The 24,961-nt window shown below is 45.4% G+C and overlaps 1 protein-coding gene across 1 annotated transcript in view; it reads left to right on the top strand.

Annotated features, from left to right (window-relative positions):
• The window catches only part of PPP2CB (protein phosphatase 2 catalytic subunit beta), a 237,294-nt gene that overhangs the window by 49,721 nt on the left and 162,612 nt on the right, over positions 1 to 24,961 (top strand). The window contains exon 2 of the mRNA XM_086961934.1: positions 12,295 to 12,504. Coding sequence (XP_086818060.1) covers positions 12,295 to 12,504 — 210 coding nt within the window. The remainder of the gene's footprint in view (positions 1 to 12,294; positions 12,505 to 24,961) is intronic.

Genomic DNA, 24,961 nt, shown 5'->3' with positions numbered 1-24,961 from the left:
CACCTTCAGCTTGCAGGCTTCCACAGCAGCAATCTGCCGTGTGGATTCCTCACCTTGTGAATATCCCCTTGCGTCAGCAACATTCGGAAATTATTTTTGTAGCTTCGCGCCGACGTGGACGCGGACGTCACAGAGACACTGCTCCGCTCGCGACTCCGCTGACGTCACCGACGCCTATAACAGGCCCACGCCGGCGTGATGACATCAGTTCCCTTTTTTCCGCGTCATCGACGCTAACGGTTTTCAGGGATCGTACTGTAGCTTTACAGTAACTTTGTTACTATTATCCTGTTCTATTTAAGTTTATATTCTTTGAGATGTCGTCGAAGACTGGATTTAAGGCTTGCGGCGAATGTGGCAAGACTATGTCTATCACCGATCCTCATGATTGCTGTGTTTGGTGTTTAAGTTCCGACCATGACGTCGAGGACTGTCCTTGCTGCAAGAAGATGACTTCGAAGGCGCTAAGAGAGAGAGGCGAAGCTCCTTGTGGCTAAGCTTAAAAATAAGAAAGATAAGAAGTCTTCAAAGTCTCGAACTCGTCGGTCGAGATTGAGGTCTCGATCGAGGTCACGCTCCGAGTCGTCTTCGGCTCACGCTTCGAAGTCTTCGAGGAAGAAGCACAAGAAGAGGAGCCATGAGTCACGTCATCACTCCGGAAAAGACTCTAGTTCAAGACCGAAGTCCCAGGTCAAGCTTCTGAGTAAGGAAGTGGTGGTTTCGGAGTCGGAACATAACTCTGTTGGTGAGGCTTCACATCCAGGTTCACCCGAATCTCAGAAGCAGGTCCATTCTCCAGTTCCATCCAATCCTTCTGGTCAGGAGGATGAAGGTGAGGAGCAGGGGGCTGGTGAAGTCGAGGTTCCGGTGCCTGCGGGTTCGTCGACCCCCGGTTCCTGGACTCGGTGAAGAGGTCGACGTCGTTTCGACTCCGCCTCCTCAGGAACGACCCAGAGATCCATATCCTGAGTTTCCAGCTCCAGGTCAGGATCCATCTCCGTTCTTAAACGCCATGTTTGGTGTCTATTCTAGGGCAATGTTCCCGTCTGGTGCACCTGTTGGTCCCACGGGTCCTATGGCATTCAACTTGGGTGTTCCCCCAGGCTTACGCCCCTGCGCCCTTCATGCCTTTTATGCCGGCTATACCACCGCATTGGCATTTTCCGACACCTCCGGTGTTGTCGACGCCGTAGCGCTCGACGCCGACTCCGTCGACGCCAGTCACATCGACGCCGATGCCTATGACTCCGAGGCAGGATTCTGTCCGACCTCGTGCTGAGAAGCCTCGTCCGACTTCGGGTTTGACGCCGGCTCCGACCCCGTCTGAGTCGATTCCGAACCCGTTGGCTTCTGCTGTGAAGGAAAGGTCTCGGAGAAAGGCTCAGACTTCTGGAAGAGGAAAGGTATCAATATTCGGATACTGAAGAAGGGGAGTTATTGGATTCTGAGGATCCTTTTGAAGATTTGTGTGAGGCCAGTGGGCTTGAGCTATCGCCTGAGTGGGAGTTGGCATCAGTGTCAAATGTACCATCAAGGGATGTGGTGCCTTATCACACTGTTCTAAAGAAAACAGCGAGCCTATTGAATATTGCTCTGCCTACTGCTGACTATAAACCTAATATCTTGACTGAGGTTCTTCATTCTCCCTCGTCAGTAATTGAGCCTGTGTTACCCTTCAACGAGGCCTTATCTGAGCCCATCTATGAGGTTTGGAAGAAGCCTTTATCTGCTCCTGCAGTTTCAAGAACAGTTGCGAGGAGATACAGAGTGGCACCTGAGGACCCTGCGTTTTTATCTATTCATCCCTTGCCTGAGAGTTTGGTGGTGCAGGCTGCTTGCTCAAAGAAATCTGCTGGTGCTTTCCCACAGGTTCCTGGGGATAAAGAATCCAGAAAGCAAGATCAGAGTGCCAGGAAGGTCTTCTCTTCAGCCAGTATGGCGATAAAGTCAACCAACGCAACGTGCCTGATGGGGAGGTATATCCATGCCTTGATGGATTCTGTCAAGCAGCTAATTCCGAAAATTCCTGAGGATGACAGGAAGGATTTTCAGGAAGTGATTTCAGACACTCAAGCAGCTGCGAGACAGGTGATTCAGAGTGGCCTGGACACTGCTGATTCGGTGGCAAGGGTCATGGGCTCCTCCGTGGCCACCAGGAGGGCTGCCTGGCTTAAGTCATCGGAGTTCTCTGCGGACGTCCAGTCTGCTTTTGTTGGACTTGCCTTTTGGTGGCTCAGGATTGTTTGGCAAGAAGGCTGATGCTGACTTGGAACGTTTTAAGGATAGTAGGGCCACTGCAAAATCCTTGGGTCTTCAGTCCAGAGGTACTACTGGTAGACTCTTCAGAGGGTTCGGAAGATCTTCCTTTCGCTCTTACAGACCATCCCAGCAGCAGCCTCCGCAGCAACCGAATACGCTGTACAAGTCGTGCAGGGGCAGGCAAAGATCCCGCCCTAGAGGTCGTCAATCCTCCTCCTCCTCCTCCCCCCTCCTCCTCCTCCTCCTCCTCCTCCTCCTCTCCTTCCCAACCCCCAGCCAACGCAGCAAAGCAGCCCTAGATCCGCCATTCCGGATCATGTGGGCCCAGTGGGGGGTCGGCTTACTCATTTTCTACAAGATTGGGAATTAACATCGGATCTTTGGGTTCTCAATCTTGTAGAGAATGGGTATGCACTTCCTTTCCAGGAATTCCCTCCCAATTACCCTCCTTGCCAGGGTTATTATTCGGAGGACCACCTGCTTCGCCTGCAGGAAGAAGTCCTGGCTCTTTTCAAAAAAGGTGCGATAGAGGTGGTTCCAGAGCAAGAAAGGGGTCAGGGGTGCTACTCCCGGTATTTCCTGATCCCCAAGAAAGGTGGCAGGCTTCGGCCAATCCTGTATCTCAGGATCTTGAACCTTTACCTGAAACAGGAAAAGTTCAAGATGCTCACTCTTGCGCAGGTTCTTCAAGCGCTGCTGGAAGAAGACTGGATGGTGTTGATCGACTTGCAGGATGCGTATTTTCATATTCCCATCCTGAAGTCGCACAGAAAGTATCTCCGTTTTACGGTTGGGTCACAACACTACCAGTTTGTGGTCCTTCCGTTTGGACTTACTACTGCGCCTCGAGTCTTCACCAAGGTGATGGCGGTGGTGGCAGCTCATCTCAGGAGAACGGGGATACATGTGTTTCCGTATCTAGACGACTGGCTGATCAAAGCGGAGTCGCCGGAGAAGGTGCTCCATCATCTGCAAGAGACAACTCAGTTGTTGCACAGGTTGGGTTTTTCGATAAATGTGCCCAAGTCTCACCTGGTGCCCTCACAGCGCAACCTGTTCATAGGTGCGGTACTGGACACTACTGTATGTCGCTCATTCCCTCCCCCTCAAAGGATTCGCGACATACAGGAGATGATTCCTTTGTTTTACAATGGAGCGGTTGTTCCAGTCCTGAAGGTCCTTCGCCTGCTCGGTCTGATGGCTTCATGCATCCTGTTGGTCAACCATGCACGCTGGCACATGAGGGCGCTCCAGTGGTGCCTCCGCAGGCAGTGGTATCAGCACAACGGAGATCTCAGGGAGTCAGTGAAGATCTCCGGAGAAACTGCAGCGGATCTGTCTTGGTGGAGCATGGAAGGCAATCTGTCTCAAGGGAAGCCTTTTCAGATTCCTCCATCAGTGGCCACAGTGATAACGGATGCTTCCACCCTCGGGTGGGGTGCTCATCTGGGGGACCTGGAGGTCAAAGGTCTTTTGGTCTCAAGAGGAAAGGTTGCTTCACATCAACCTTTTGGAATTGCGGGCAATACGTCTGGCGCTCAAGGCCTTCCTCCCTTCCCTTCGCGGGCGGTCAGTTCAAGTCCTGACGGACAACACGACCGCAATGTAGTACATCAACAAACAGGGAGGAGTAGGGTCGCAGTGTCTCTGCAGAGAGGCTCTGCGTCTCTGGTCCTGGGTTCAGGACCATCGGATTTGTCTGATGGCAAATCATCTGGCCGGAGTGCAGAACGTTCGTGCAGACAGTCTCAGTCGGCAGTTCTCTGCCGATCACGAGTGGAGGCTCCATCCAGAGGTAGTTCTCGACATCTTTCAGATGTGGGGGACTACTCGGGTGGACCTATTCGCCACTCACGAGAATGCTCACTGCCCGTCATTCTGCAGCCTCCAGTTTCCGATGCAGGGAGCCTTGGGGGATGCGTTTCAGTTGAGTTGGAGCTCGCAGCTCCTTTAAGCGTTTCCTCCCATACCCTTGATTCCTCGGGTTCTGAAGAAAATTCGCCAAGACCGGGCCCGAGTCATATTGATTGCCCCGGATTGACCAAGAAGGGTGTGGTACTCAGACCTTCTCCACCTCTCCTCTCACCCGCCGCTCCGTCTCCCTCTCAGGGCAGATCTCCTCTCTCAGATGGAGGGGCAGGTTCTACACCCCCACCTCCAGACCTTACACCTTCATGCCTGGAGATTGAACGGGGCAACCTGATTTCTTTTTCTCTCCCTCACGATGTGGTGGATGTCATTTTGTCAGCCAGGCGTGACTCCACTAAGTCCATCTATTCTTATAGGTGGTCTAAGTTTGTTGTTTGGTGCAGGGAGAAGTCCATAGACCCTTTGAGGGCCCGTTTATCTGATGTTCTCCAGTTTGCCCTTTCTCTAGCACAGCAGGGGCTTGCTGTTGCCACGGTGAAGGGTTATCTGTCAGCGCTGTCGGCGTTTATCTGTTTGCCTGACCAGCCTTCTCTGTTTAAATCCCCTATAGTTTTGAGGTTTTTGAAGGGCCTCACTAATAAGTTCCCTCCTATCCCTTTTATTGTGCCTCAGTGGGATTTTAATCTAGTTCTGACATTTTTAATGGGTGCTCCTTTTGAGCCTCTTCACAAATGTCCTATGAGGCTCCTGACTTTCAAAACAGTTTTCCTCGTTGCAAAACCCTCGGCAAGGAGGGTAAGTGAGCATCAAGCTCTTAGTTCCAAGCCCCCATTCCTGTCCATTCATGCTGATCGAATGGTTCTTAGGACCAGGGCTGCTTTTCTGCCAAAGGTGGTGACTCCTTTCCACCTTGGTCAATCCGTTACCCTCCCTACCTTTTATCTTCCCCACACCCTTCCAAGGAGGAGGAGAGATTACACCGTCTTGACCCCAAGAGGGCGGTGTCTTTTTACTTGGACAGAACTAGAGACTGTCGCATGGATGACAAGCTCTTTATTGGCTTTGCTGGCTGCAAGAAAGGAAGAGCGGTCCATAAGAGGTCTTTGTCGAGATGGAGCGTCCTCTGCATTAAGATCTGCTACTCTTTGGCCGGTAAGGAACCACCAGGGGGCATAAGGGCTCATTCAACTAGAGCTAAGTCTTCGACCTCTGCATTGGCTAGAGGTGTGCCTGTAGAGGATATTTGTAGGGCGGCAACTTGGTCTTCCCTCCACACTTTCGCGAAGCACTACTGCTTGGATTCCGAAGTGAGGAGGGACGGTCATTTTGCGCACTCTGTCCTTCAGGATTTCCTGGTCTAGAAGAGTGGACACCCTCCTCGGAGTGGGGACTGCTGTGGGACTCTATTCACAAGGTGAGGAATCCACACGGCAGATGTATCTATCAGAAGAACAAGTTACTTACCTTCGGTAACGCTTTTTCTGGTAGATACAATGTCTGCCTGTGGATTCCTCACTGACCCACCCGCCTCCCCGTTGTCCACTCTTCTTTGCCAGAGTATCTTTAATGAATTATTTTATTGTCAAATGTTTTATTGCATTTTCTTCATTCACACTGTGTGTTACCTTGATTTCTATACTGTGTATATTGTGTATATATCTACTGTCATCGGTCCGTCCGTGTGCCTCGAAGGCACAGAAAAAAGGGCGGAACTGATGTCATCACGCCGGCGTGGGCCTGTTATAGGCGTCTGTGACGTCAGCGGAGTCGCGAGCGGAGCCGTGTCTCTGTGACGTCCACGTCGGCGCGAAGCTACAAAAAGAATTTCCGAATGTTGCCTACGCAAGGGGATATTCACAAGGTGAGGAATCCACAGGCAGATATTGTATCTACCAGAAAAAGCGTTACCGAAGGTAAGTAACTTGTTCTTCAGGGTTTCGGAAGAGGCTACCTTCAGAGAACGAGCGCTACATACATCATTTGCAGCAGACTGCGTAGTTTTTTAGGGGACGTGCTCATGAAGCAATTAAACGACGTTTAGGACCTTAGTGTGCAGTGTTCTGCATAAACACCAGCCCCCACTTCTGCAGCTGCTTCAAATCCTCAAAGTTTGTTCACAATCGCCCAGTTTGATGTTAAATCAGAGTAGAGACTTTAGCCACAGATTCCTCACTTGCTCCCTCACCTCCCCGTTCTGTGGAGTGGTCTCATAATCTGTAGATTATTTTCTAATACTGAAAGTTAGCACGCAAAAATCTTTTAATAGTGGTTTCTTAAGGCTTATTGTCTGTTGGTATGGACCGAGTACAAAAAGAAACTGACCCTGGTGCGAACAAGTGGCTATATAAGGGATCTGACGTCCTATTCGCACGAGATGGAGCAATACGAGGTAATCTGATGTATAATTGTTGATGCTGGAGGATATTTTTATGTAAAAGATTCGGGGCTCAGTCGGATTCCTGGGAGTATCCAGAAGGTGAGTAATCTGCGCTTACATAGTCTTTGCCAGAAAAGGCATTACCAAAGGAAAGTAACTTGTTTTTCAGTTGTATGTTGAGCATCAGTTCTTGGATGTTAAAGCAGACTCCATCATAGCACCGCACCTCCGAGACGTCATCAACTGCTCCTTCAACTCCGCCACCTTCCCAGAAAGCTGGAAACACGCTGAACTCAGCGCCCTTCTGAAAAAACCCACAGCGGACCCCACCGAACTCAAAAATTACCGCCCCATCTCGCTCCTTCCATTCCCGGCCAAAGTCATCGAGAAAGCTGTCAACAACCAGCTCACCGCCTTCCTCGAAGCCAACAAATCCCTAGACTCCTCACAGTCCGGCTTCCGAGCAAAACACAGCACTGAGACCGCCCTCATCGCAGCAACAGACGACATTCGAACTCTACTGGACAATGGAGACAGTGTCTCCCTCATCCTCCTCGACCTCTCCGCAGCCTTCGACACAGTCTGCCATAGCACCCTTCTACAGCGCCTCAAACATCGGAATCCAAGGAAAAGCACTTGAATGGATCACCTCGTTCCTCACCGGAAGAACCCAGAGAGTCCGCCTTCCACCATTCAAGTCAGAGGCCACTGAAGTCATCTGCGGTGTACCACAAGGATCTTCACTCAGCCCCACCCTCTTCAACGTATACATGAGCCCCCTCGCGGCCATCGCCCGCCAACACAACCTCAACATCATCTCCTACGCGGATGACACTCAACTGACCCTAGCACCGCCAAAACTAACCTACACGAAGGAATGAAAGAAGTTGCCGAATGGATGAAACACAGCCGTCTGAAACTGAACTCAGATAAAACAGAAGTCCTCATCTTAGGTACATCCCCCTCCGCATGGGACGACTCTTGGTGGCCAGAAGCCCTTGGAAAAGCACCCATCCCGACAGACCACGCACGGAACCTAGGCGTCATCCTGGATTCCTCACTTTCAATGAACAGACAAGTCCACGCCGTCTCCTCATCCTGCTTCAACATTCTGCGCATGCTCAAAGAAACATTTCGCTGGATCCCCACCGAAACTAGGAAAACGGTCACCCACGCTCTGGTCACGAGCCGACTGGACTACGGAAACACCCTCTACGCAGGTACTACCGCTAAACTCCAGAAAAAACTCCAACGAATCCAAAACGCCTCAGCCAGGATCATATTAGACATCCCGCGTAAAGAACACATCTCTGGCCACCTGAAAAACCTCCACTGGCTTCCCGTCAATAAGAGGATCACTTTCCGGCTCCTAACCCACGCACACAAAGCACTCTACGAAATCGGACCAGAATGCCTCAACACACGACTGTCCTTCTACACCCCCTCCCGCCAACTACGATCTTCCAACCAAGCCCTCGCCACTGTACCTCGCATCAACAAAACCACCATGGGAGGTAGATCCTTCTCCTACCTGGCAGCTAAAACATGGAACTCACTTCCCACTTACCTTCGCCTTACCCAGAACCACCTAGCATTCAGAAAGCAACTTAAAACGTGGATATTTGACAAGTAATCCCCCACCCCTCCCTAAGCGCCTTGAGACCCTCTGGGTATGTAGTGCGCTATATAAATTCTCTGACTTGACTTGACTTGTTTAAGTATGACCAGGACCCCTGGAATTATGCCTCCGGTGAGCATCGAATTATACCTCCAGGATAGACAATTAATGGGTGCAGTGCAGCACACTTTGTAACATTATTACTTCATTTTTTCTTAGTTACACGTTGACACTGTCTGGGAAGACAAAGGTCACACATCATTAGTAACAGTTTGATACTCAAATACATCAGTAAGCAATTTAAAGGTGACCAGTCTACTTTAGCAGAGGCCGCTGTATAATCCCTTAACTCCATTGGCCCACAGTACAGCACGTCAAACCGAGAGTGAAAGGTGGGATAAGGGCATGGGAAACTAGATGAAAGAGTAAACTCCCAGCAATGGAGTAAGAATGAGTGATTGGCCATACAGTCTGTTGGTTGGTATTGAAGCTCAATGAGCACTGGTCTAGTGACTGCACAAAAAGAAGCTGAAAATGTGTCTTAGCATAGTTAGAAGTCTTAAATTGAGTTTGTTGTCGAGAAGCAAAGAAGGCAGCAAGAGTGCAATTGTAGGATAGGCCCTGGAGTGCAGATTTGCGTCTGGCTTAGTAAGTGGTTGAGTATAGGGAAGACCTTGGGTGGTTTTGTTTAAGTGAATGATGTAGGATTCATCCCGTTACTTGTTTGTATACTTGTTCTACAAGAAAACGTTTTACAAAATCTAATATAACCGAACAACGCCCACCATGGATAGTGTGGAATTTGTTTATGCAACTTGACCAGAACAAAATGTTTTTCACCAAGTCAGGTTTTATTCACCAAACTGCAGAGTGAAAATGGCTTTCTTTCGAAACGTAGAACACATGGCTGCAAGCAAATCTAGAAATAAAAAAAGTATGAAGCATGGGCTGTGCAGCGAAAAATAATAGCTTTGTCAATTTTTTTTGGAGTCTATTCTTTATTTTCAAAAAAGGTAATCTCTGGAGCATGAACCAAGTACTGATTTTCTTGATTTGTGTTTTTACACGCTGTTTGCTCTGTAATAGTGTTTTTTTGTTTGTTTTTTTTTGGTTTTTTGGTGAGCGTGTATTCATTTGTTTTTTTTTGGGCTTGGTCCCACTGCTTCCTTGACTCATTGTCTCCTTTCCAGATTTTTCAAAACTTCACTCTCCAGTAAGCTGCTTTTTCTCTGGACAGTTTTGTTTGAACTGCAGAACACCATTTTTAGTAACTAACGGTGCATTTGTTTTTGGCTCGTTCTCGTTTTGGTCGCATTCCATGTAATGCGGCCTTCCTAATTAGGAAAAGCTAGTGTAAGTTACATGTTTACAATTTGTACCAACTGCTGATATTGATGCATGCCTAAACATGTGTATGCAATAGACCAGGCAATAAAATGACAGTCCATACTATAAAACAGCCATACCATACTGTACACTGAGAGGCCGCACAACATCATACTGAACATTCAAGTCAGCCTTCATTACCCCCTCCTCCCTTTACCCATCCCTAAACCCTAAAAGTACATATTTAGCTTTTTAAATAACTGAAGGAAAGTGCTTTTTTTGTGTGGCATGTTTACCCTCCAGCTTTTTACGTGTATCTTGATGCCAACTTGAGTGTGCCCCGGGACCCTGCAAATCAGGTTCCCAGGGCCCATGTTCTTTCCCGAAACTGTACCTTTGTCTCCAGAATTGGCAGAACTCTGGGCCACTTGTTAGTCCCTTGTTAAAGGTACCCCTGATCCCAAGGGCCTTGTGACCAGAGAGGGCCTCTGAGGGCTGCAACATGTACTCTGCCATCCTCCGAGACCTCTCACCTGAACACCCACACGCTGCCACTGTAGGCTGGGTGCTCTGGTGCACACTAAACTGAAGAGTAGACACTCCCAACACTGCCTCTTGCATGGGTAAGTCACCCCTCTAGCAGGCCTTACAGCCCTAAAGGGAGGGTACACTATACCACTGGCGAGGGTATAGCTGCATGAGCACTAAATCCCTACAGTGTCTGTGCCATTCCCAGGCATTGTAATTGCAGTGAAGCCATTTTGAATATAGGGCCTGGACGTTAGTTGTTGCGAACTCCACGCCCCAGATTGGCTCCAACCTTCTCAGCTCAATAGGCCCACACTGATGCTAGTGTGGAATTACGTGTAAAATGCACTTCGAGGGCATCTAAGAGATGCCCTCTGAAACACGACCAGCCCTAGTGTTCCTGACTGGCTGCCAGCCATCTGCAACCACCAGACAGGCTTCTGGATCCCTAGGTAGAAAGCCTCCTCTCTCTGGGTCCTGAATCAAAGCCCATCCTGGACAGAGGTGTTATACCTCTCCCCCCAGGATGGGCATGGTCCATGAAGGGGAAAGCTTCAAAGTCTGCTGTCTGTTAGCTACTCCCAGCCTTCTGCTGCCATCAGCAGCTGTTCCCAACTGGTTCTGTACCCCACCCTTCAGGTGGGGGAGGCGAACTGAAGAGCACATCTCAGTCCCGTTCATCTTGAAGATGAGTGGACTCCTGACCAGGAAGAGGCCTCTGCCCCCTCCCTCTGGAGGGTGGCATACTAGGGGGCGAAGACACCCCATGAAGGGATCCATTAGTCCCGACCTGCACAGCCCTGTAACGCCCCTAAATCTAGTGTTTAAGGGCACCCCTGAACCTTGCCTCTTCAGGTTTATCTAGACAAAGACCAAAGAGCTGTTCTGCAGATAAAATGACAACAAATGCATTTAAAGTATTTTAAAGCGCTTGCAACCCATTTTCTTGACTGCAAAGTAATTTGTATGCTTCTACAAAACCAGTACACACGGTTTCTTGAAAAGTATTGTATTGAAAGTACCACTTACCTACTACTGAGCCACTCTTGGTTCTAGAAATAAAAATAATAAAGTAACAACTTTTTTACAAGCAATTGGTCTGGATTCAGTATTTGAGTGTGTGACTGACTGCTTAACCCCACTATCACAAAAGAGAGCAAGGTGTTATGTACTTTAGCCTGTACTGTGCCTCTGGTGATCCACTGGACGGACTCTGTGCACACTATACCTTACTTTGGTATAGTATATATCGAGCCAGCTTCCTACAATAACAAAGCATGTTATTTAAAGAAGAAAATAACTGGTGAAGTACTGCAAGGTAAAGGCTGTGTCCCCCTCCAGTGGGACACAAATGTTTAGGTACACTGTTGGTGTTATTCCTTCAGTATGTTTGGCAGGCACCTTCGCCTCTGACAGTTTGCCCCTCTCTATCCCCCAACTAGCTATAATTTAGGACTCGCCTGAGGCGGCACACAGTGAGGCCCATTGCTTTCCATTGGTTGGCTTTATCATCGCTTTATCAGCAAGTGCCAGCTCTACTTCCGCTTTATGCATTTGCCCCTACCTTGGAACATGACCAAAGTACTGCTTTCCATGCCCAGTGTTCTTACACTGCTTGCTACTTTCAGGGGGGTACCTTTTCACCCTTTTACTTGCACCCCTTCCTTACACCCCCTTCAGCATTGTTGCTTGCCTAGTCTTCCCCTCACCTGTTACTTGTGTCGTCTACTTCCCAAACAACCCTCTTTGTTGCTAGACTCATACTGTCCTGCCAGGTTGTAAAAGCACCAAAGTCATGCCAACTTGTGTTGGGATGCTACAAAGATGCAAACAATGCTTGCCTCTGTGCTTTGCATGGCCTTTTTGGTGTGGTCTTTGTGTGGGGCAAATTGGCAAACTTCAGCTCTGACGTAAGCTAATCAAGGCAGAGACTGATGGCATACCAAGAAAACAAATCACTGCTTGCACAGTCAGCCCCGGCCGAGTCCTAGCACTTTTACCCCAAACTTTCAGCGTTGCTGCACAGCAGCCACACTGTTATACATCGTGGCTAAGAGAAATTGACAAAGCTGATTGCTTGCCCACTGACAAGACATATTGGCTTTGCCATGTTTAATTGTGCCATTACATTGAAAAAATGTGTACATAGGGCCACTGCTCTGAAGGCCACTTGTTCTACTAGCCTAAAAATGTGTTCATTTGATTCTCATTAAGCACTGTTGGAAAGGAAAGACCGTGATTGTTTTGAGCATTTATCTGCACAGCATGTTAACAGATATTCTTTTATTAAAACTGCTACTTTTTCTTTCATTTTCAGGCAAAAGAAATTCTTACCAAAGAATCCAATGTTCAGGAGGTACGCTGCCCAGTCACTGTCTGTGGAGATGTTCACGGCCAATTCCATGACTTGATGGAGCTGTTTAGAATCGGAGGAAAATCGCCGGACACAAATTATCTATTTATGGGAGACTATGTTGACAGAGGGTATTACTCAGTTGAAACAGTAACACTTCTGGTAGCTTTAAAGGTATGTATTTGCTTTGTGCGATTTAATCAGATTGTTTTTCATTACATCTTGCAAGGCAACGGTGTCCTTAAGGTCACGACTAACTTGGTACAGAAGCTTACTTCTGAAATGGCCATACTAGGTCCCACTCTTAAGTTTTTAGGTCACGCCTAGCGAAGACAGCGCATGCGCTCCTGCGCTGCTTCGCTTGGCAAGGCTCTATTGTTGCAGCATTTCTTAGCGAAGGGAAACAAACCATGTACGAGCATAGGCAGCCGATGTGCATGCGCTTGGCATCTCCTCTTAGCTTTCAGTTCATGTACGTGTGCACCACACAGTCTCTTTTGCTCGTGGGCTTGTTTAACTTTCTCCCCGGTAACATCTCTGTAGGTTTTTGTATTTACAGTCACCAGTTACTTTTTTCCAGGTTTCGCTGAAAAGCTCACTTTTCGCCTGACTCAATTTTTCACCCTGTGTAAGACTAAATACGATAAACATTTGCTGCCAGTGAGTTCTTTTACTGGCAGTGACCGCTAATCAACTGCGACTTTACGGTTGACAGGCATCGCATATTTGGCGGCAGTGCTGCATACTTGGAATCTGGGAGTTTACAGCAACTGTTATGTAATCTCTTACCCGGACGCATTTATTAAGGTGGCTCAAAATCAGGGGCCAAAAGGCAGTGACCTCATCGGCTCCTTCAAGAAGAAAAGTGATCTGGTGTTAAGTTGTGCATGGACTCAGGGGTATGGACTCTAGTCCTGGCTCACCCAACTCGTACACTTTTCCTGGGCAGATAACTTGGTCTCTCAGTGCTTTAGTTCCGTTGATGGCAACACTGTGTCATGTAAGTGGGCTGACTGTTAAAAAGTGCTATATAAAATAAGAGGTGCTACTGAAAGCTCTTGTTCTTAGCCTTCCCTCTCTGCGTGTTCCTGATGTCACTGACCCCATCCCAGTCCCCCCGTTTTTTTAGAGGCATGCGTCCATCCACTCCTCTTTAAGCCTGTCAGCAAGAAACCATAAGCCGAAACATTTATCTGGAACAAAAGGCATGAGGAAATCTTCTTTTTCAGTCCAATTTCCTTGAAGCATGGAGTTGTTTTGACCTGTGGACTCATTTGCAGCCCTGCAGACAGAATGTGCCTGCCATATTCTGCAAGTGCCTGTCTGGTTTCAAAATCTGAAAGCTTAAATAAGAACCCAGAACCGGGAGGGGGTCAGCATGAGTACTAGGAAATGTGATTTCTTGGATCAGTTCTTACAAGGGCCGGGCCAGTTTCTGGCAGGACTTCCAGGATGGGGCGAAAGTTAATTGCAAAGACAGCAGGGCGCCTGTCCATCTGGGTGTCTGCTTTCAATTCAAGCCTTATTGATTGAAAGACATACATTTTTATATACTGATGTTACAAAGGAGTGGGGCCAATATGGTGCACAAATCGGTGTGACACAAGCTGGACAAGTAAAAGAATACACATTTTGGAGCTGTATGCCATAGGTTTCAATCCCAGGGTCGGGGCTGCTGCATGGAGGCATTATGCTAATGTCATGTGCTTTCCAGTGTCCCATGCTGTTTCAGCAGGAGTTATTCATTCATTTTTAACTGAAAGCAAGCCTCCTGTCATCCTTAATAAATATTTTTTTAAAAGCAAAGGAGGGAGGTAGACATGTCTTCACACCAGGTGCACTCTGCATCCAAAGCTCAACTTGAAGGTAATCATAGGGAGTGCACCCACGCCATTCTCGGAGATCATTGGAGCCTCTTCATTAGGTACCAGTAATAGTGATAGTAAGGCCCTCTCTTCCCTCAGTAGTATATTCTCACCACTGGCGTACTTGTGGTCATTGGCATCATCATTGGGCCTCTCCTGTGAGACATGGCGGGATCTGTGCAAAGGGTGACTTTAAATTGCTTCCTGTTCTCTAAGAAAATTCCTTTTAATATGAAGTTAAAAAGAGAACAGAGACATGGTTAACACGCATTTGCAATGCAATAGGTCTCGCATTTGCTAGAGTTTGAGCTATTGGCATTGTAAATGACAATGCTGTTTATGTGTACTGAAAACCTGCAATCCGTGCATAAACACACACTTTGTACTTATATTAGTAGTATCTTACGAGAAGCAAGGCTGTCAGTAACTGTGCCTGTTTTACTGCCAGCTGTGCATTTCGTAAGCAAGGGCTAGAAGTACAAATGCATATTTACACTAGCCTTTCATCAGCTGTCCTCCACATAGTTCTTTTTATCTGCGTATAAGTGGCATGAGAGGGGCGTTCTCTGTGGTTTTCATATTTATTTGGATGTTCTGTTTATTTTACTGTCTCTTCTACCTCAACCGGTGTTGAATAGTTTTTACAGGAATTTCAGTGGCTCCCTTGCCTGTGTCTGGTCTTTCTGACAGGCTTTATGCATTGTGTATGGTGCTTCATTCAGGTCTAGGTTACATGCCCACGCTCTGTGTTTTACAATGAGGAATTTCAAGACTGTCAGTTCTTCTCGTTTTTAAAAAAATTTTTTAAAATGATTTGAAGCTGTGGTGTAACAGTGTTGTGTCTCATGATGAAGGCACTGGTGTTGATGGGGACTCTTCACTTTGTTACATCACCACTCTAGATATTTGGAATTGTGCACATTCACCTGGTCAACAAAATCACTTTATTAGGCAGAGGACTGGATACCTACAATGATGGGGAATTCCTATAGCCCCACGCCCTAGGACATATTGTTTGGGGTCAAGGGCAACACGTTTTCATGTTTCCTTTGTCCTTGGGACAAGTAGGCCCAACCAACCCTTTGGCTGCCAGTTTACAGTACCCATTATGAATAAGGGAAGGGCACTGTCTGCAGTAAAGATAATAATTTTTCCCATATGTTAATGCTGTTCAAACTTAGATTTATGGCTTATTAATTGAAAGCCTTTATTATTATGGTGAGCGCTCGAAGTAAATGTTGTGAACTCCAACTGCACTACTGACAGTGGTTCCAGTATAAAAATGTGTACATACATTTTCAAAGTTTAGCAAAAAGAGTATGTATAATGCTCCTAAAATGCTCTGATACGATGCAAATATTTACAGAAGCTTGAAAGCAAGATCGATTATTCTTTGCTTTCAAAATAAAATGTTGATTAAAAAAATGAAAGCAGGATTTTTTAGGGGATTAACTCCTGTAAAATTTCAGGTACCATTTCTTTGCAGCATCATTTACTAACGTGTTGATGCATGCTAGGATCTACCTAAATATTCATAATGGAAAATCATTCTAACCAGTTTCAATAAGTTTATGGGACACACAAATAAACGAGCATTGGCAAAGCCAGTAGGTCTGAAATTGGTCTTCAGCTTTTTAGTTTTGTCAATGTGCGACTTGTGTTGTCATGGTTTTTGTACCATTAACCTTATTGGTGTGCGAGCCACTGGGCCCTCACCGTATTAACAAGCATTGGCAAAAGCAAAATTTGATTTTTGGTCTCAAAAAGCACACGCTGCCACAGTAGTTACTGGCACTGGACAACACTACTTAGTGTTCCGATTTAGCTCCTTGTGAAAGAGCAGAATGCTGTCACACAGTGAAACCAGCCGATACAGTGAGAGGCAGAATTTTAATAAACTCAAAAGGTCAGGTTCAACGATAGACCAAATTAGGGACCCAATTAATAAAGAGTCTCAAAAGTGCACCCAAGGTATATGTCCTTTCATTAAGTCCAGCTATACGGCTTTTGTGAATTCCCAAGAATTTCCAGAAGTAGAAGAAATATTACTCTTAGAAAATATTTGTGAACTTCATTTTAGCATGAGCAAATCTGCATGTGTAGATTTATTTGCTCATGCGATAATCTGAGTTTTGCAATTTCACTTTCCCTCCAACCACTTTTTCCCATTGTCTGGAGTTAATTCCAAAATTTCTCAGTATTTCAAAAGATTAGAGAAGAGTTGTTGAAAACCCTTAAAATGTGCAAGTTAGTAGGTTTGCACGAATAGGCCACGTTACATCGCATTTGCGAGAGTTTGAGCTATTGACATTGTAAATGACAATGCAGTTTTATGTGTACTGAAAACCTGCAATCTGTGCATAAACACACACTTTGTACTTATAGTAGTAGTTGCTTATGAGAAGCAAGGATGTCCGTCACTGTGCCTTTTTTACTGCCAGCCGTGCACTCCGTAAGCAAGGACTATAAGTACAAATGCATATTTACAATAGACTTTCATCACTGTCCTCCCACATAGTTTCTTTTTATCTGTGTAGAAGTGGCACGAGAAGGGCTTTCTCTATGGTTTTCATATTTATTTGGATGTTCTGTTTATTTTACTCTCTCCTCCCTCAACAGGTGTTAAAGAGTTTTTACGGTAATTTCAGTGGCTCCATTGCCTGCGTCTGGTCTTTCTGACAGGCTTTATGCATTGTATATGGTGCTTCATTCAGGTCTAGGTTACATGCCCACGCTCTGTCTGTTTTATAATGAGGAAGTTCGAGACTGTCAGTTCTTCTCGGTTTTTTTTCTTGAAAGTTATCTGAGGCTGTGGAGTAAAAGTGTTATGACTCATGATGAAGGCACTGGTGTTGATGGAGACTCTTCACTTTGTTACATAACCACTCTGGATATTTGGAATTGTGCACATTCACCTGGTCAACAAAGATCACTTTACCAGGCAGAGTACTGGATACCTTCAGGGATGGGGAATTCCTATAGCTCCATACACAGGACATATTGTTTGGGGTCAAGGGCAACACGTTTTCATGTGTCCGTTGCATCGCATGCGTTTGCAACACATGCCTTTACAACGCGGTCATTAAAACAACCACGTTGTTACATCGCATACCATTACGACTCCAGTCCATACAATGACTTGCTGTAGGGGGGTGCTGGATTTTGGAATAGTATAATTTACTATCCCAACTCCAGTCTGCACAACAGTAGGGAAGGTGTTTAATTTTAAATCCAACACCTTCTGCCCTGTACAGAAAGTCGTTGTAACGACTTGAGTTGTAATGGTATGCGATGTAACAACGGGTCGTAATGGCTTGCGTTGCAATGGCATGCGTTGTATCGCATGCGTGGTAAACCATGTTTACCGGTTTGCACAGACTCAAATGGGCATTTTAATCCTGAAACAATTGCTTGCCACTACCTTCAGCCCCAGCATGTATATTTGCGGAAACATGGCAACATAAGGAGATTGCAAGTATTCAAACAGTACTGTGGTATGAGCCCGGGCATATTCAGAGAGGCTATATCAGCTCTTATATAATGAGATTGCTGCCATAATTTGTCGCTACACTACATGGCAGCAAAGGGGCAAGTGAATTTTGTTACAGGACAAGTAGATATATGAAACAACCTGCCCCATGGACCAGTAGATATTTTATTAAATCCCACACTCCTGTACCTAGTTCTAGGGCCCCCAGTGTTCCTATTCTTACGACATATGGGTAACCCACCTTAGGTCTTCAATCAATTAGATCAGAAAGTACTACCAAAGAGTTAAAAATTCTGATCAAAACCGTAAGAAACAAAAAACGAGAAGGAAAAGATAGTAGCAGAGCCAAAACTACCAAAAATGTCTTATAAGAATTTAAACCAATGCTATAAAGAATAGTAAACACCACATGTCTCAAAAATCAACACCTAGACAAACTCATTACATTTCTGTGAGCCCAAATAAAATTGTGCCTAACCCTCCAGTCTGAAAACCCACCGATGGGGGGGGGGGGGGGGGGGAAAGGATTGTAGTCCCTCCAAAAGTGGACCAAAGTTGTCTATCCCTCCCAAATGGATATGTACCCATTGCTGTATGGTGAAAAAATTGTCTGTATATTATTTTCAAAGAACCTATATTTATATACCAATGTGCGCCAGAACACACTCACAAAATCACGAAGCTACAGTACAACTGTTAATCATGACACATTACCAAATGCCCGCTAGATACAAAAACTTAAAGAAAGGTATGCCACATTGCTTTCTGTATACCGTTTAAAATTTGTTACACGCAAAACCACACATCCTATCCATTACTGTGTGTGTAGATAGTCTATCTTTAAAGGAACTCACAATCGAGATCGCCTCAACCCTTCCTGATTGTGATTACAAAGGTTCTATCTGTACTAATGACACCACTTTCCTGAACAGGGAAGCAGCATTCAGTGCACAAGTCATGCAAAAAGAATACCTTTAAAAACGAGAATGGTTGTCAAGGCAATTCTGTCATCTCCAGGAATTGAAAGTGCACCCGTTAATTATTGCGACTGGGTGTTAATATCCTGAGCGGGAGCAGATGTGCATTGTTTTTAGTTTGTCCCTCTCCATATCGTAGTGAACATAATCAATTCAAATTAGACCCCGCTGAGAGTTTTACCTCGGAAGGATGAAATCCTCAAGCCATCTCCTTTCCGTGTCACTCGGCAATTAAAAAGCCGGTAGGGAACCCAGATAAGCTCCTCTCCTGAAGCATAAAACACAGTTCCCACAATTAATCCCAGATTCAGAGTGCTCACTTCTGGCCATCTTCAAGAACGGTGACTCACCGTAGTCAAATCGTGTTGTCTCATCCAAACAGTACTCGCACTCCTTGTTGGCGTTTAAGAAAACACCGCGGCAATTACTATTTAAATAGTGGCCCGATGTGTGCGCGTAAAAACGTTAAAGACCAGATGACTGGCTTGTGATCTGGTTGCCTGGCAACACAAACATCCGGTATTACTTGCAACGTGGAAATGTAAAAAACAAACAAGCTGATATACCGAAAAGCGTGACCAACATCTAAAGACTGACACAATCACGCTGTCTCCACAAATCGGGAAATCTGTGTAAAATTCTAGAAGTCCTTGCTCAGCGAGTAACATTTCTAATCTGTAGCCAAACCAAATATTGTACATTAATGCAAGCCAAAACAAATAATAGAGGCAGCATTATTCAAATGGTATAACACTTCATATAGATGGAATCCTGCAACTAACGAACTCTAAGGAGTAAAATGTTTTCTCCAAATATTTTCCAAAAATCTGTCCTCATTCCCTTCACCACATAAAAACAATGAGAGCAAGTGCTGAAATAAGAAAGGAAATGACAAAAGCATGTAGAGAGAAGGAGCAAGTGTGATGTTGTCAGGCTCAGTTCTTATACAGAATCATTAACTCACTAAATTAAAACCGGAATAACATTTCAAAAAGTGAAATCATTTCTCTTATCCTGTAACTCTGAATAAAATTGAGACGGTGTCCCAATTTACACAATAAACCTTGGATGCAAATACGATATTGTCATGCTCAGTTTTGTCATTCCTACACTGAATTAATCAGACAGAAAAATGCAATAATCTGTCATGTCCTTTATCATTAGAACAGTCTGCATGATGTCACAACTGACAAAAAAACACATTTCAGATATCTCATAAAAGTAAAATATGCCCATTAGTGTATTACGTATCTTCAGTGTATGGTTATTCCGTTCTAAGGTGGCGTTCTGCATACTCAGTCCTGTAAAAAGACATGAAGCTCTCTGTCTATGTTGAGGCCCAAATCTACAGACCTCAGCTTGATCAACCACTTGGTTTCTAGTTTTCTTAGGGCTGGAGTTCGACCGCCTTCCCTGGGATTCTCACCTGCTAGCGCAATGCCATTAAATCTAATCTTTAGTATTTGAGGTGTTATGCACACTGTTATAATGAACCGCTAGTGGGCAGGTACTGTTATTGTTACAGATTGCCCTAATGAGTTCTTGAACACGTTCTTTTAGGGGCCGAATTGTACTGCCAACGTAGACCAAGCCACATTGGCAGATAATGCAGTAAACTGTAAATTTCGTGTTGGTTAATAAAGTGGCAAATCTGATGTGTTTGCCCAGTATTATAACTGAAACTGGTTATTTTATTCAAGGCAAACTGACAAATGTTACACGTTGTGCACTTGAAGAAACCTGGCAGTTTCTTGGGCAACCAACTTTGTATTCGTCCAATCTTGTTGTTTTTCACAATAGAGGGACTGAGTATATTACTCTGCGTTCTACCTCTACTATATGTCACTTGTGCTTTGTCAGAAGTGCATGGATGTAGACTATGGTCCAATTTTAGAAGGTACCAGTGCTTCAATAATACCTTGTAAATGTCATGGCTATGTGCATCGTATGATTATTAATGAGAAGCCCTGTACGTTTTGTCCTATAAATTAACTCTTGAGCTATGTCAAAAAATTGTTCTGTCATAGCCCCTAGACATGAAACGTTTTTTCATGCAGGTCAGTTCTTGTTGGAATATCTCATTACTGCAATTCCGCCTCGATCTTGTCATTTCCCCATAGGGGATAGCTCTCAATTGTGTGGCTGGATGTGCACTATTCGCATATAGTATAGCATTACATGCCATTGCTTTCCTAAATAGTTTGCACTCTAGTTTGTCTCCTTCGGTATATCGAGTAATGTCAAGAAAATCAACTCATTTTCAATCAGTATGGTGTGTAAACACCAAATTATATCGATTGTTAATCAGGTACCTAACTAACTCTAAGAGGGTCTCATTATCCCCCCCCCCCCCCCCCACCCCATTTCATAAAGATATAATCTATGAAGCGACTTCATTAGATAATGGATCCATTCATATCATGTGGGCCTCCTTAACAGGTATGTTGCTATTCAAAAAAATATATAAATATTTACGAAAGAAGGGGAAAATGTCAAACCTTTGGCTACCCCAGAACATTGTCTGAACCACATACCATTGTGTAGAAAGTAGGTATTATTCAATATCAGGCAGGTAAGATCTAGCACCATTTGTGCATGCTCATATAATGTAGCATCTCGCTTGGACAAGTAGTATGTTAGAGCTTCCATACCTTTCTCCAGAGGTATACATGTGTATAATGCACACACGTCTAATGTGACAAGGGTGAGCTTATCAGACCAAGTAAGGTCCTCTAATTTGTTCAAAAGATCTTTGGTATCTTCAATGAATGAAGGTAAATTGCGTACAATTGGTTTCAGATGTATATCTTTATATTCTGAAATTCTTTCTGTTGGTAACCCTATTCCCGTTATGATAGGTCTGCCAGGCGGGGCCGTCTCATTTTTATGTATCTTAGGCAATATGCAAATACATGCTGCTTGTGGTGTTGAATTAAACAGGTATTTATACTCCACATCAGATAGAAGACCTGTATGACAATAGAATCTTAATGTCTTTTCAATGAGTGGTTACCGCTTTCATTGGATTACTCTGTATGGTGATATATGTTCCTGTATTGGTTAGTGGTTTGCCGATTTCTTTAGTGTAATAGTCCAGATCCCTCAGGACAATATTGCCCCCTTTATCTGCCTCCTTGATGGCTACATCAGAATGTTCTAAGTTTAAATAAAGCTGCTCGTTCTGCTTTATTAAGATTATCTTTAAAACCCTACGGTTTCTTTTGGAATTTGTCTTCTAATTTATAAAGATCCTGTGTAACTGCTTTGTAAAAACAATCAATCGTGCTATCTGCTAGCAATATCAGTACAAATTTAGATTTCGTCCTCCGTCCACTATGAAGGTTTACATTTGTATCTATGTCCAGATCTTGTAGCAGGGGCTGATCCCAAACTCTCATCCAGGTATAACAATAATTGTAGATCCTGTATATCTTTTAATCGTTTTATCACTCTTGTTGACTGTATACAACGATAATTCACACGATTTGTATTTTGCATCAAAATTTTATTTCAGCTTACGAACATATTTATAAAGGTTAATATATAGTTGTGTGAAATTTGGTTTTGACATAGGACAAAAACCTAGTCCTTTGTGAAGTACAGTGACCTCAGCATCAGATAATTCAGGTTTTGACAAATTCACAATAGACATCATTCGCATTTACAGAGGACACAAGAAAATTTGGTGTATCAGAAGAGTTTACATCCCCCTTCCAGCACTCTGTTCTTTTGAAGGCGTCAAGCTGATCTTGGCACCTTTTTTTTTTTTTCCTGATTGACTTCGGTTTTTTCTCCCCCCCCCCCCCCCCCCCTTGTTCTCTTCCTCCTGAGTCCTTCTTTTGGAACCTCACTCTGTTCCCCTTCCTGTATCTTTTTAGTTTGTTTAAAAATTTGACAAACGTATTCCTGAGTTTGTATTGCCTACTGTATTAATGTGTTTCACTTCTAGCTTCACTCAATTCACTGTTTATGCTCAACAAATCGGACTCACTTGCCGATATGGAGGCCACTTGTCTAGGTTTGCTAGGATTTTCCAACCCCCCTCTTGGTTTGTATTCATCAAATCTTTTAACGAGCGTACAGATCTGCAATTTTTATAATTATTTTTGTCTCTAGATTTTCCTTATTTTCTTCTCTAATGTAGTTTTGAGGCGCAATAAGTACCTCCTTAAGAATCGTATAATTTTTCTCTGTTGCTTCTCTGAGATTCAGGGATTTAATTTCTTACTCCATACTTTCAATTTCATCTAAGAGTTTGGCTCTTTTACTTTCAGCATGTTTTATCAATAAATCCATCATTCCATATGAGGTTGAGGTTATCAGATTCGCCCAGTCACTAAGCAAATCCAGGTCTAAGTCCTCAAAAGAGGGAAAGATAACCCTTAGACCTCTTGGTGTCTGCTTGATTTCAATGTATTTTTTCAAAGTCGTTAAATACCACCACTGTGAGTTCTTGTTTTCTTAACCTCTCAAGTTTGATAGTAGTTTTAATCCCTGTGGCTTTGCCTCCAGTGTGAATGGAATCCTACTCTGTATACTCGCTCGTGTGAATGTCATTAAAGATCCTATCTCTGTCATCATCAAATTAGCCATTCTGGTTGGAATTCTTGAAATGGTTACTCTGAAATCATTAAATAGCAGATCACAGTACCCTAAAACCTGATTGCAGGTGCCCACTAATGGATTGAACATAAATGGGCTCTTTACGTTTATCACGCCAAATCCCTTAAGGTGCTTCAATAGGCATTCTGCTGAATTATCAAGCCTTCAGCATTCTCCCACCCATGTACTTGGCACTAGGGTAAGTGTGGAAATGTTTTGATACATCTGGAGACAGTACACAAAGTCCACTTTAAGCAGAGCAAGATGGCTGAAAGCAAGGTTTACAAATAAAATGTGAGCACAAGATTAATGCTACAAGTTGACGAGGATGAGTCCCCCTTCTAATCAGAAGGACAAGAAAAAGAAATGAAAAGGACACAAGTTAATCCAGAGCCACACTGTTAATGAACGCATCCCAAGCACTGACAAGATAAAGCTTGACTTTGGTATCAAACATTTTGCTTCACCTTTGAATATATCGATATGTCCATTAGAGGACATGGGATCCAACAAGAGAACACAGTTAAGTTTGTCGTATCCTTGTGTTTCTCCCACTAGTGTTTGTTTTACCCTTGCTTACATTTTTAGGTTTCGCTGGGGGACGGAGCCGTTAGGCTCCGCCTCCAGAGAAATCTGTAGTTTCTAGTATGGGTGACTTGAACACGCCCCTCTGCTTCATTGGCTAGCTCCATAAATGGAGGCTAGCCATTGGAACAGAGAGGCGTCCGTCATGGCCGGAGGAGACACGGGGGCGTTCCCGAGATTCTTTGGCTTTTGCCGACGTCACGCGACGCCGGGAACGCCCCCGAATCCATCGACACACGTGTTTGGTGCAGACTGAAGGTTTGTGAGCCTTCCCCGAGCAGAGCGCACTAAAATAACCTGTGTGCAGCTTCACCACCGCGACCCGGGATCAGTAAACCCCCGACGAAGGACCCCGTACCTTGCTGGTACCAACGCGACCGAAAACGAGCCCGCTGCTCTCCGATTGGACGGGAGAGCCGAGCCCCCTCACCAAACGCCGCGACGGGATTGGCCCGTGCGGCGCAGCGTCACCACTGTTGCCGTGTGGTGATTGGCTAGGGCGAGGAGCGTCATCGCAGGCTTGACCCGGGAGCCGCACTGCCATAGGCTGACTCCCGGGTGCTTTGGAGGCTCGCCCGTTCTGCCGTGTCTGGATTGGCCCGCTCGACTGGAGGAGCCGAGAATTCACCGCGATCACCGCCGGGCCCGGGGAAGACTGACCTGACCTCGCCGAGGGACCTGAAAGAGTGCTCCAGCCCCCGGCCTGTCGTCTCTGCCCCCCCCCCCCGCTGCTCCCTGGAGAACAGAGAGCGGGCGGAGGAGCGTCCTGAGACCGGCCGGGCTGGAGCGTAATAAAGAGTTCAGTCCCCGGTGCAATCTAGAAACGTGCAGGGTTCACAATATAAACCCTCCCTAAATCAATTCAAACTTTTCAAATGTCCTGCCTCGCCCAAGATCACACTGTTCTGGCCGAGCGGGGACGCCGAGATTTGAACACAGGTGAGGTCTCCCGCTACCAGCCTGAATCATCATGACCCCCGCGTTGCATGAGGCAAGCATGTGCACACGATGACACACAGCAGCACACGGGCTTACCCTCTGCTGGGACTGGGACAGTGGCTTCCCCTCGGACTCCAAGCACAGCAGCGCCGTCAGCAAGAGTCCCCAAGCCG

This window comes from Lissotriton vulgaris, chromosome 3_1 (assembly GCF_964263255.1).
Source record: "Lissotriton vulgaris chromosome 3_1, aLisVul1.2, whole genome shotgun sequence".
Classification (NCBI taxonomy): Eukaryota; Metazoa; Chordata; class Amphibia; order Caudata; family Salamandridae; genus Lissotriton; species Lissotriton vulgaris.
Note: the sequence above shows the minus strand (reverse complement) of the source record. Positions and strands in the feature narration are given on the sequence as shown.